The sequence below is a fragment of the Brienomyrus brachyistius genome, chromosome 21, assembly GCF_023856365.1.
Source record: "Brienomyrus brachyistius isolate T26 chromosome 21, BBRACH_0.4, whole genome shotgun sequence".
Classification (NCBI taxonomy): Eukaryota; Metazoa; Chordata; class Actinopteri; order Osteoglossiformes; family Mormyridae; genus Brienomyrus; species Brienomyrus brachyistius.
The window spans coordinates 2,846,278-2,860,290 of record NC_064553.1 but is presented as its reverse complement, the minus strand read 5'-3'; the positions used below and the strand labels follow the sequence as shown (position 1 = coordinate 2,860,290).

Below are 14,013 nucleotides of genomic sequence, written 5' to 3'. Positions count from 1 at the left end.
GTGTAAATACACCTTTGACGTAGTTAATTTTAGGTTTATTGTTCTGTTACGGCATGCTAAGTCTTAAAACAAAACAACGGTGGTTGGTTTACTGCCACCTACTGGCAGCATGTGGCGTTTCCCTATTTTTTTTCCCTATCCTGTCAGGTGACTTGCATGAAGTTGTTAAGCATTGATGGGAAATTCAGTTCTTTTCAGAGAGCCGGCTCTTGTGGCACGGCTCCTGTTTTGAGATGATGTGAGGGGGATATAGGGCTCTCGAAGGAACAAACAGGCACACTTAGGTTCGCTTCTGAAAACTGTTTATTACAAGCGATGCAAAATAACCTTGCATTAAAATCAATACCAAGACATTAGATCAAAGGCAATGCAAAATAGTCCCAAGTTATATCGAATAATTATAATTATATACATATATCATTAAGAAGAATAAAACTGCTAATACAAGAGATTATAGGTATATAAAAAAATTGATAAACATGCATACATTGAAACTGCAAATTGATAGTATGGTTATTGTGATGATTGATTGAACCAACACATTGACACAGCAAAGCTATTCACACTCGGACGTGCCATCATCACCTACCTTCACTCTTAGACTGGGGAGCCCTTTTCAGTCCTGGCAGGAGACCATCACGTAAGTCCCGAGAAAGTGCCGGGCGATGCGCGCTCTATCCCACGGCTGAGCTCTGGTCAACACGGAGATCTCCCCTTTCCTTTATACTAAATTTTGGGCATTACATGTGGGCAGGGGACGAGCTGGCCAGGCTCACCCCCTCCCCCAGGCAATGTGTTGTCAAATTTCCAATTTTGTCTGAGCAATACTGCCTGCAGTTTCAATCGGAAAGTTTCTGTAATCAGTGTACCCCCTCCTCCTAAGGATGGGGGTAAACGTTCTACACACACTGACTAACAAGGTGCAGTTCCCAAAATAATTAAACAAGTGTCCTTGAGCAGTAGTCGTGTGTATTTAATGACCCCAAAATGGCTCCTGTGCAGAGACATGCTTATGAAGCGGAATTCAAGCTTAAGGCCATCAGTCACGCAGATCAACATGGAAATAGAGCAGCTGCGAGAGAATTTAATATTATGTAACAAGTAACAGCAATCAGACTGACTCGGATGAGGACGAGAGGGATGCGGGTGTGCTTGACGCCGCAATCGCGCAACTGTTTAACTCAGACACTGATGGTGAAGATTTTGAAGGATTTGCGGAAGAGGAATGAACTGACAAGTATGTGTATTGTTTTGTATTTCATGAGTTACAGCTGAACATTTTTGAGTTTTTGAAATTATTCAGTTAATTTCGTATTTTATGAATTAAAACTGAAAATGTTGAGAGTTATTGAAATGATTGAGTTTATTTAGGATTTCATGAGTTACAACCGAAAAATGTTGTGAGTTATTGAAATTATTGACTTTATAATAAGTCAAATATTACTCAATTTATTTATCTGGCCGCTTTGTCTCGCTTAATTGGTGCGCCTTACAATCCGGTGCGCATTGTTTATGAAAATTGACATAGCTATTTATAGTGCGCCTAATGATCCGGTGCGCCTTATGGTCCGAAAAATACGATAATATTATGAAGAGATTAATTAGGGAACATTCATCTCTATTACATGCTGGATCATCAAAAATATCTATCCATCCATCCATCCATTTTCCAAACCGAAAATATCTATCTTTTAATATGATATTATTGAAGGGGGTAATCCCCCATCTCACCATTGGTGTCACCCCGGTCCCCCCTACATCTTTTGCTATGAAGATAAAAGAAGTAATGTAGTTGAATAAGGATCTCTTTTCCAATTTGCTATACCTTCTTACTAACCTTAAAAACACATCAAGGTAATTCTGCACTAATTCGTCATAGAGAATTTAAGAATGTAAAAAGTGCCCTGTAATTCTGCACACATGGAATAATAACGGAAACGGAATCAGGGATCTGTGTAAAGCAGCCGCAGCACAGCGATAAACGTGAATAGTAAATCGTGATTAAGGCCGTGTGTTAATGATTTAAGTGACGTATCATAATTAAAATATATATTATTCATAATATGCGTTACGACAGAATTCAGCGGCGGCGGAGCTTCTGCTTAGACCTTCTGCGCATCTCATTGTTTACTTCCGTGGTAGAACGCGAAAGCAATTTAAAGGGCAGTCGCCATTTTGTGAAGACGCATGAATACGATACTGGAGTAATTTAAAGACAATTTGTATTTCAAGGTAAGATTATAGTTAAGATATACGGCTAATAATAATAAAACGAGACCGTGTAACGCACTTGCATGCAGCGGCAGTGATTTAATCTGACAGGAGCGATGGGGAGCTGGATTATTTACGGTGGGGGCTTTAACTTGGGCCCTGTTTAGGGCAGTATGAAATCGGTTTTATACTTTCTCAAATTCTGATTTGTCGGATTTAATTTGATCTGTTTTGGATTATTCGTTTTTATAAGCTTTAAATGTGATCTGAAAATGCTTCGTTGGTTTTGTATGCGGCCTCACAGCAGCTGTGACGCAGTTTTGTTTACTTGTTCGTTTGCACGCGCGGTTACGAGACAACACTATTTTTAATGATTTTCGGGTTTTTGGCGGGCGAGTCAGTTAAAATGTTAGCATATAAATGTAAGCATATACATTTCAAGCATATAAAGGGTTGGATAAAAGCATAAGGCGAGTTCGGGTTGCACGTCTTTGGTTGCTACACTTCCTGTAAACATTTGAGCCACATGAGAAATGTCCTTTTAACTAGGGCTGCACGATTTGGAGAAAATATCTAATCGCGATGTTTCTGACAGACAATATTGCTATTACGATTTCATTTGCGACATAATTTTTTATACGTCAAGCTTCAGTTCAGTATTAAGTGTGTAATAAATTTAAAACAAATGACGCATCATTACCACTTGAGATACCGTAAAATATGAACTGGTCTATATTCTAATGCAAGGAGGAGAATTTAAAGATGTGATGTGTTAAGTTAAATAAAGGAATAATGAATACAATTGCAGCAAAAAGAAAAACAATAGCGATCTTGTAGCAAACAGCTTGGCCCCTAATAACATTAGAACCGCCTTTTCCCACGACAATAAATAAGCAAGAACTTCGGTGTATGCAGCCTTTTTGTTTGCGCCAATGTGTTATTAGTGTTAACAGCAGCAAATCTAACACTCTCAACCAAAAACCGCAATGTTCATAAGAGTGGCTGTTCTGAAATCGTTAAGCTGGAAAATTTTCGAACGTAGTATGCATTTCATAAGCACAGAAACATATAACATAATCACGGCTGTATTATGGGTTTTTACGGCTTTTCTGGGGGTCTCAGACTCCGCTGCTGTGAGGATTACTGACTGTCTCGTTGTTTTGATGGGTTATTCTAATGCAGTTGTCCATTAACAAAAACAAAAGGTGTGATACGCTGAAGTATGTCACTTCTGGTGGTTAAAAGGAGGTCACCGATTTTATTGATGACAGGGCCTTCATGAAACAATCTAGGCAAGAAGAAAATGCCACATTTTCATCGCGTTTCACGTGTTTGCTGTTTGTGGGCGTGTACTCCGTCCTCTCGGGCCACTTCTGATTGGTGAACATGACTGTCACACAGGAAGCACGGCATGAATTTGGAAAACTATTCTTGCAACAGTTTTAAACCCTGCTGTGTAATGCATGTCCTAAATCGCAGCCTTTGCGATTTGCTAATCGCGTTGTTTCGAATCGCGTTTTCTTATAACTACATTATATTGCCACAGGTATTGGGACACCTGCCTTTACACACGCATGAACTTTAATGACATCCCATTCTTAATACATAGGCTTTCTTGTGGAGATGGCCCACCCTTTGCAGCTATAACAGCTTCAGCTCTTCTGGGAAGGCTGTCCACAAGGTGAAACCCTTTAAACCCTTCGATCCTGATTCCTCGTCTCCCCGTTCCTGCTTCCGTGTCCAGCAATCATAACAGTAATGGTGACTGAATAATGTTAAAAACCGTGTTTAGAAGGTCATAAACAGGTTTTCTATGGTCTAACTACGAAAATATTCGATTTATAGATAAAGAATCCTACTTTGCGAAAATTCACTTATCGCGGTAGAGTCTGGAACTGATTAACCGCGATAAATGAGGGTTGACTGTAAAGTGTATGTAAGAAGCAGTGATGAAGCTGTCATAGACTCCCAGAGAAGCACGGTGTCCAGTCGGGCTCCAAAACCATGTGATCAGAACATAGTGACCAACAAGCTTTTCTCTAGTCTACATTTAGATGAAGCGTAGAGGAGCCTTCCATAGACTTCCAGTGAAGCACAGTGTCAGTGGGCATCTTTGGGCTGCATTTATCCTGTTTTAAAACTTCCATGGAATGATCAGCATTGAGGTTCAGCTGGAACATAAATTACACTTTCAGCTGCAAATGAAATTAGGTGACATTGACACATTGACTAATTCAGTTATTTTGGCATTTTATGGGGGGGGGGCCAGGCTTCCCGTGTAGTCTTAGAACAATCAGTTGTGGCCAAGCTGCCTGCTCCCCCCAGGCTGTCCAGAGTAGGACTTTATCTAAAAATGCCTGCTGACTGTCTTCACAAATGGAGGACAGGACTTGGGGCCTCCTAGGTAACTGAAGGGCCCTGGGGCCCCAAAACCCACAGTTTGCACTAATCAGTGTGCTGAGCCCTAACAACTAGCACTGCATAGTTACCATAAGATTTCACCCAAAAGTTGATGCTGATTGTCCCCTAGGTCACTGGAGGGGCCACAACATCCAAACCCCGCTGTGGTACCCAAGACAGCCCTGGGCCTTATTACATAACTAGCACTGCCATAGTTACATGGTGACTTAATCCAAAAATGGCAAGACTGCCTTCCCAGGGTGGGGGCCATCGCTCGGGGGCCTGTAATCCACTCATGAACTGATATATCGTGCACATCTTTGTACTGTTTGTGCCAGTTTTATAAAGATGGTATGAAATACAAAACGATAGAAATATGCTGCTTAAGAATTATGACAGAAAATAACGATCTCGATTCTGATTAAAGACAAAAAAAATATCACGCAACATTAGCATATAGTAACAAGTCTAACTGCCAAAGGTACACAGAGTGCGTACAGGCGTGTAGCTACAGGCAGCCATGGTTCCGATAATTCCATCCGTCTGTTTCCTAAACCCATTGGTCCTATGCAGAGTCATGGGGGTCCAGAGCCCGTCCTGAAAGCTATGGGTGTAATGCAGGGAATAACCCAGGATGGGGAGCCAACTCATCGTAGAGTTCCGATAATTATTCATGTATAAAATAATGACACTCGGAACAAACTCCCTGAAATTCGACATTCAGTTACTTCAGTAGGTGTAATATTACATATGGAATGTGGCAGAGTAACAGACTGGAGACCCCTGTGTGTAAATTCACTGTGAAGTGCTGAGTACTAGATACTGTTTAGGTATGTATCTGTTTATCCTTCATGTTCACAGAGGATCCAGCAGGATCTGGTCTGGATCGGCGCAGAAATGAAGGGAGATGCTTCTGAAATGGGTCCCTCAGTGAAGCGTAAGGAGAGAGGAGCTGCTTCTCAATCGGGTCCCTCAGTGGGTAAAAAATGGAGATCAAAGAGGTGAGACAGAACCGGTGTGGTTTTGTGCTTATTTACAAGCAGACATAAAAAACCCTTCCAGCATTTTCAACAGAGGTAGTAATTACAGAGTATCAGGTTTAACTTAATGCATTTCCAGGAGACTTAAGTGATTCAGGTCTGTTAATCATTTATTACGTTTATTAAGCAAAATTTATTGTCCCCCCCACCCTGCATGGGGAAGAAATTGAGTAATATTTCTGTTTAATGAAATACAACAGTGACCATGGGAGTAACACCTGAGTAAGACAGGAACCCTGTCAGGGTCACGTTGTGAAGAACATTGTGATTTATGGTACAATGACTGTTACAGCCCACTGGCATGCATGTCTCTTTGGGGCTGTAGTTAGACCATAACATAAAAGTAAAAGGGTTCCTGGCTACGGAGGTGGTGACCGTGTTACTAAACCTTTCATATCGGTGTGTTAATTTTATATGGGAGATTAAAGCCGACTGTGAACAAGCCTGTTTGTATCAAGAGCTTCAGGGCAGGTAGAGCAGAAGGCTGAACAACCAAAGGTTTAATGTGATTCTCTCCATATTATATGAATTATATTTATATTATAAGGATTTTGTTTCCTCTCGCCTCCCACAGGGTCCTGAGGAAGAGAGCAGGCTCACCTGCACCCAGCTGTGTTTCCTTGAAGAGTGACAGGTCAATGAAACCCCCATTCAACTTCAGAGAGGGACCTTTTCCTACAGATCAAAGGTAAATGTGCATTTAAACAAACACTGTGTAAAACACTCAGATTCACAGTCAAAAGGCACAGAAGCACATGTAAGCTATGAGGAAAAAAACATTATAATTGATACATCATACTTTAACTTTTGATTCTGGGTTTAATAGTCTGCCTGTAGATTTTCAGCCTATATTGTTTTACCAGAAGACCCTCCTACATTTACAAAATCACTCATGTCCCCACGATATTAAACCACAAATCTGACCCTCCAGCATAAAACCGTACAGAAGTCGCATGGCCATATTTTTAGATATTTTTTGAGGATTTTTTGTGCGCTTTCATTTGATACCATGATCCTAATTTCTAATTTTTGACCCACATGTACAGTTTTGTGCTGGAGGGTCAGAAATGGTGGAGTTTGACTGGAACAATCAGGCAGTTAGAGGTGCAGCAGGACCTCTGTCTCTCCGTAAAATGACTATTTTAGCAGCAGTACAGAGGGCAGTGCTGTCGCTCCACATCCCCAGTGCACATCCCCTGCAGTCCCCTGTCGTCCCCTGTCTGTGTGTGCTTATTTACAAACAGACATAAAAACCCTTCTAGCATTTTCAACAGAGGTAGTAATTACAGAGCATCAGGTTTAGCTTAATGCATTTACTTGAGACTTAAGTGATTCAGGTCTGTTCATCATTTATTGCTTTTATTAAGCAAAATTTATTGTCGTTTCCCCCCCCCCCCCCCCCCACCCTGCACGGGGAAGAAATTGAGTAATATTTACGTTTAATGAAATACAACAGTGACCATAGGAGTAACACCTGAGTAAGACAGGAACCCTGTCAGGGTCACGTTGTGAAGAACATTGTGATTTATGGTACAATGACTGTTACAGCCCTCTGGCATGCATGTCTCTTTGGGTCTGTAGTTAGACCATAACATAAAAGTAAAAGGGTTCCTGGCTACGGAGGTGGTGACCGTGTTACTAAACCTTTCATATCGGTGTGTTAATTTTATATGGGAGATTAAAGCCGACTGTGAACAAGCCTGTTTGTATCAAGAGCTTCAGGGCAGGTAGAGCAGAAGGCTGAACAACCAAAGGTTTAATGTGATTCTCTCCATATTATATGAATTATATTTATATTATAAGGATTTTGTTTCCTCTCGCCTCCCACAGGGTCCTGAGGAAGAGAGCAGGCTCACCTGCACCCAGCTGTGTTTCCTTGAAGAGTGACAGGTCAATGAAACCCCCATTCAACTTCAGAGAGGGACCTTTTCCTACAGATCAAAGGTAAATGTGCATTTAAACAAACACTGTAAAACACTCAGATTCACAGTCAAAAGGCACAGAAGCACATGTAAGCTATGAGGAAAAAAACATAATGGATACATCATACTTTAACTTTTGATTCTGGGTTTAATAGTCTGCCTGTAGATTTTCAGCCTATATTGTTTTACCAGAAGACCCTCCTACATTTACAAAATCACTCATGTCCCCACGATATTAAACCACAAATCTGACCCTCCAGCATAAAACCGTACAGAAGTCGCATGGCCATATTTTTAGATATTTTTTGAGGATTTTTTGTGCGCTTTCATTTGATACCATGATCCTAATTTCTAATTTTTGACCCACATGTACAGTTTTGTGCTGGAGGGTCAGAAATGGTGGAGTTTGACTGGAACAATCAGGCAGATAGAGGTGCAGCAGGACCTCTGTCTCTCCGTAAAATGACTATTTTAGCAGCAGTACAGAGGGCAGTGCTGTCGCTCCACATCCCCAGTGCACATCCCCTGCAGTCCCCTGTCTGTGTGTGCTTATTTACAAACAGACATAAAAACCCTTCTAGCATTTTCAACAGAGGTAGTAATTACAGAGCATCAGGTTTAGCTTAATGCATTTACTTGAGACTTAAGTGATTCAGGTCTGTTCATCATTTATTGCTTTTATTAAGCAAAATTTATTGTCGTTTCCCCCCCCCCCCCCCCCCACCCTGCACGGGGAAGAAATTGAGTAATATTTACGTTTAATGAAATACAACAGTGACCATAGGAGTAACACTTGAGTAAGACAGGAACCCTGTCAGGGTCACGTTGTGAAGAACATTGTGATTTATGGTACAATGACTGTTACAGCCCTCTGGCATGCATGTCTCTTTGGGTCTGTAGTTAGACCATAACATAAAAGTAAAAGGGTTCCTGGCTACGGAGGTGGTGACCGTGTTACTAAACCTTTCATATCGGTGTGTTAATTTTATATGGGAGATTAAAGCCGACTGTGAACAAGCCTGTTTGTATCAAGAGCTTCAGGGCAGGTAGAGCAGAAGGCTGAACAACCAAAGGTTTAATGTGATTCTCTCCATATTATATGAATTATATTTATATTATAAGGATTTTGTTTCCTCTCGCCTCCCACAGGGTCCTGAGGAAGAGAGCAGGCTCACCTGCACCCAGCTGTGTTTCCTTGAAGAGTGACAGGTCAATGAAACCCCCATTCAACTTCAGAGAGGGACCTTTTCCTACAGATCAAAGGTAAATGTGCATTTAAACAAACACTGTGTAAAACACTCAGATTCACAGTCAAAAGGCACAGAAGCACATGTAAGCTATGAGGAAAAAAACATAATGGATACATCATACTTTAACTTTTGATTCTGGGTTTAATAGTCTGCCTGTAGATTTTCAGCCTATATTGTTTTACCAGAAGACCCTCCTACATTTACAAAATCACTCATGTCCCCACGATATTAAACCACAAATCTGACCCTCCAGCATAAAACCGTACAGAAGTCGCATGGCCATATTTTTAGATATTTTTTGAGGATTTTTTGTGCGCTTTCATTTGATACCATGATCCTAATTTCTAATTTTTGACCCACATGTACAGTTTTGTGCTGGAGGGTCAGAAATGGTGGAGTTTGACTGGAACAATCAGGCAGATAGAGGTGCAGCAGGACCTCTGTCTCTCCGTAAAATGACTATTTTAGCAGCAGTACAGAGGGCAGTGCTGTCGCTCCACATCCCCAGTGCACATCCCCTGCAGTCCCCTGTCTGTGTGTGCTTATTTACAAACAGACATAAAAACCCTTCTAGCATTTTCAACAGAGGTAGTAATTACAGAGCATCAGGTTTAGCTTAATGCATTTACTTGAGACTTAAGTGATTCAGGTCTGTTCATCATTTATTGCTTTTATTAAGCAAAATTTATTGTCGTTTCCCCCCCCCCCCCCCCCCACCCTGCACGGGGAAGAAATTGAGTAATATTTACGTTTAATGAAATACAACAGTGACCATAGGAGTAACACCTGAGTAAGACAGGAACCCTGTCAGGGTCACGTTGTGAAGAACATTGTGATTTATGGTACAATGACTGTTACAGCCCTCTGGCATGCATGTCTCTTTGGGTCTGTAGTTAGACCATAACATAAAAGTAAAAGGGTTCCTGGCTACGGAGGTGGTGACCGTGTTACTAAACCTTTCATATCGGTGTGTTAATTTTATATGGGAGATTAAAGCCGACTGTGAACAAGCCTGTTTGTATCAAGAGCTTCAGGGCAGGTAGAGCAGAAGGCTGAACAACCAAAGGTTTAATGTGATTCTCTCCATATTATATGAATTATATTTATATTATAAGGATTTTGTTTCCTCTCGCCTCCCACAGGGTCCTGAGGAAGAGAGCAGGCTCACCTGCACCCAGCTGTGTTTCCTTGAAGAGTGACAGGTCAATGAAACCCCCATTCAACTTCAGAGAGGGACCTTTTCCTACAGATCAAAGGTAAATGTGCATTTAAACAAACACTGTGTAAAACACTCAGATTCACAGTCAAAAGGCACAGAAGCACATGTAAGCTATGAGGAAAAAAACATAATGGATACATCATACTTTAACTTTTGATTCTGGGTTTAATAGTCTGCCTGTAGATTTTCAGCCTATATTGTTTTACCAGAAGACCCTCCTACATTTACAAAATCACTCATGTCCCCACGATATTAAACCACAAATCTGACCCTCCAGCATAAAACCGTACAGAAGTCGCATGGCCATATTTTTAGATATTTTTTGAGGATTTTTTGTGCGCTTTCATTTGATACCATGATCCTAATTTCTAATTTTTGACCCACATGTACAGTTTTGTGCTGGAGGGTCAGAAATGGTGGAGTTTGACTGGAACAATCAGGCAGATAGAGGTGCAGCAGGACCTCTGTCTCTCCGTAAAATGACTATTTTAGCAGCAGTACAGAGGGCAGTGCTGTCGCTCCACATCCCCAGTGCACATCCCCTGCAGTCCCCTGTCTGTGTGTGCTTATTTACAAACAGACATAAAAACCCTTCTAGCATTTTCAACAGAGGTAGTAATTACAGAGCATCAGGTTTAGCTTAATGCATTTCCAGGAGACTTAAGTGATTCAGGTCTGTTCATCATTTATTGCTTTTATTAAGCAAAATTTATTGTCGCCGTCCCCCCCCCCCCCCCCCCCACCCTGCACGGGGAAGAAATTGAGTAATATTTACGTTTAATGAAATACAACAGTGACCATGGGAGTAACACCTGAGTAAGACAGGAACCCTGTCAGGGTCACGTTGTGAAGAACATTGTGATTTATGGTACAATGACTGTTACAGCCCACTGGCATGCATGTCTCTTTGTGTCTGTAGTTAGACCATAATATAAAAGTAAAAGGGTTCCTGGCTACGGAGGTGGTGACCGTGTTACTAAACCTTTCATATCGGTGTGTTAATTTTATATGGGACATTAAAGCCAACTGTGAACAAGCCTGTTTGCATCAAGAGCTTCAGGGCAGGTAGAGCAGAAGGCTGAACAACCAAAGGTTTAATGTGATTCTCTCCATATTATATGAATTATATTTATATTATAAGGATTTTGTTTCCTCTCGCCGCCCACAGGGTCCTGAGGAAGAGAGCAGGCTCACCTGCACCCAGCTGTGTTTCCTTGAAGAGTGACAGGTCAATGAAACCCCCATTCAACTTCAGAGAGGGACCTTTTCCTACAGATCAAAGGTAAATGTGCATTTAAACAAACACTGTTTAAAACACGCAGTCTCTCAGTCAAAAGGCACAGAAGCACATATAAGCTATGAGGAAAAAAACATAATGGATACATCATACTTTAACTTTTGATTCTGGGTTTAATAGTCTGCCTGTAGATTTTCAGCCTATATTGTTTTACCAGAAGACCCTCCTACATTTACAAAATCACTCATGTCCCCACGATATTAAACCACAAATCTGACCCTCCAGCATAAAACCGTACAGAAGTCGCATGGCCATATTTTTAGATATTTTTTGAGGATTTTTTGTGCTCTTTCATTTGATACCATGATCCTAATTTCTAATTTTTGACCCACATGTACAGTTTTGTGCTGGAGGGTCAGAAATGGTGGAGTTTGACTGGAACAATCAGGCAGTTAGAGGTGCAGCAGGACCTCTGTCTCTCCGTAAAATGACTTTTAGCAGCAGTACAGAGGGCAGTGCTGTCGCTCCACATCCCCAGTGCACATCCCCTTCAGTCCCCTGTCGTCCCCTGTCTGTGTGTGCTTATTTACAAACAGATATAAAAACCCTTCTAGCATTTTCAACAGAGGTAGTAATTACAGAGCATCAGGTTTAGCTTAATGCATTTACTTGAGACTTAAGTGATTCAGGTCTGTTCATCATTTATTGCTTTTATTAAGCAAAATTTATTGTCGCCGTCCCCCCCCCCCCCCCCCCCCCCCCCCACCCTGCACGGGGAAGAAATTGAGTAATATTTACGTTTAATGAAATACAACAGTGACCATAGGAGTAACACCTGAGTAAGACAGGAACCCTGTCAGGGTCACGTTGTGAAGAACATTGTGATTTATGGTACAATGACTGTTACAGCCCACTGGCATGCATGTCTCTTTGGGTCTGTAGTTAGACCATAACATAAAAGTAAAAGGGTTCCTGGCTACGGAGGTGGTGACCGTGTTACTAAACCTTTCATATCGGTGTGTTAATTTTATATGGGACATTAAAGCCGACTGTGAACAAGCCTGTTTGCATCAAGAGCTTCAGGGCAGGTAGAGCAGAAGGCTGAACAACTGAAGATTTAATGTGATTCTCTCCATATTATATGAATTATATTTATATTATAAGGATTTTGTTTCCTCTCGCCGCCCACAGGGTCCTGAGAGAGAGAGCAGGCTCACCTGCACCCAGCTGTGTTTCCTTGAAGAGTGACAGGTCAATGAAACCCCCATTCAACTTCAGAGCGGGACCTTTTCCTACAGATCAAAGGTAAATGTGCATTTAAACAAACACTGTTTAAAACACTCAGATTCACAGTCAAAAGGCACAGAAGCATATATAAGCTATGAGGAAAAAAACATAATGGATACATCATACTTTAACTTCTGATTCTGGGTTTAATAGTCTGCCTGTAGGTTTTCAGCCTATATTGTTTTACCAGAAGACCCTCCTACATTTACAAAATCACTCATGTCCCCACGATATTAAACCACAAATCTGACCCTCCAGCATAAAACCGTACAGAAGTCGCATGGCCATATTTTTAGATATTTTTTGAGGATTTTTTGTGCTCTTTCATTGGATACCATAATCCTAATTTCTAATTTTTGACCCACATGTACAGTTTTGTGCTGGAGGGTCAGAAATGGTGGAGTTTGACCGGAACAATCAGGCAGTTAGAGGTGCAGGAGGACCTCTGTCTCTCCGTAAAATGACTATTTTAGCAGCAGTACAGAGGGCAGTGCTGTCGCTCCACATCCCCAGTGCACATCCCCTTCAGTCCCCTGTCGTCCCCTGTCTGTGTGTGCTTATTTACAAACAGACATAAAAACCCTTCTAGCATTTTCAACAGAGGTAGTAATTACAGAGCATCAGGTTTAGCTTAATGCATTTACTTGAGACTTAAGTGATTCAGGTCTGTTCATCATTTATTGCTTTTATTAAGCAAAATTTATTGTCGTTTCCCCCCCCCCCCACCCTGCATGGGGAAGAAATTGAGTAATATTTCTGTTTAATGAAATACAACAGTGACCATAGGAGTAACACCTGAGTAAGACAGGAACCCTGTCAGGGTCACGTTGTGAAGAACATTGTGATTTATGGTACAATGACTGTTACAGCCCACTGGCATGCATGTCTCTTTGTGTCTGTAGTTAGACCATAATATAAAAGTAAAAGGGTTCCTGGCTACGGAGGTGGTGACCGTGTTACTAAACCTTTCATATCGGTGTGTTAATTTTATATGAGACATTAAAGCCAACTGTGAACAAGCCTGTTTGCATCAAGAGCTTCAGGGCAGGTAGAGCAGAAGGCTGAACAACCAAAGGTTTAATGTGATTCTCTCCATATTATATGAATTATATTTATATTATAAGGATTTTGTTTCCTCTCGCCGCCCACAGGGTCCTGAGGAAGAGAGCAGGCTCACCTGCACCCAGCTGTGTCTCCGTGAAGAGTGACGGGTCAATGGAAGAGCCACCTACCTTCAGAGAGGGACCTTTTCCTACAGATCAAAGGTAAATGTGCATTTAAACAAACACTGTTTAAAACACTCAGATTCACAGTCAAAAGGCACAGAAGCACATATAAGCTATGAGGAAAAAACATTATAATGGATGCTTCATACTTTAACTTTTGATTCTGGGTTTAATAGTCTGCCTGTAGGTTTTCAGCCTATATTGTTTTACCAGAAGACCCT

The 14,013-nt window shown here is 41.3% G+C and overlaps 1 protein-coding gene across 50 annotated transcripts in view; it reads left to right on the top strand.

Moving 5' to 3' along the window:
- Positions 1–14,013, top strand: part of LOC125716772 (NACHT, LRR and PYD domains-containing protein 12-like) — an 80,227-nt gene that overhangs the window by 29,990 nt on the left and 36,224 nt on the right. For 11 of the 50 annotated variants that reach the window (XM_048989478.1, XM_048989480.1, XM_048989479.1 and 8 more), the window contains 6 exons: positions 7,482–7,595; positions 8,723–8,836; positions 9,966–10,079; positions 11,211–11,324; positions 12,471–12,584; positions 13,718–13,831. In XM_048989478.1, coding sequence (XP_048845435.1) covers positions 7,482–7,595; positions 8,723–8,836; positions 9,966–10,079; positions 11,211–11,324; positions 12,471–12,584; positions 13,718–13,831 — 684 coding nt within the window. Of the gene's footprint in view, positions 1–2,016; positions 2,233–3,820; positions 3,893–5,472; positions 5,613–6,225; positions 6,340–7,481; positions 7,596–8,722; positions 8,837–9,965; positions 10,080–11,210; positions 11,325–12,470; positions 12,585–13,717; positions 13,832–14,013 lie in introns of those variants that run through there. The other 39 variants (XM_048989463.1, XM_048989469.1, XM_048989467.1 and 36 more) reach the window with 36 other exon arrangements.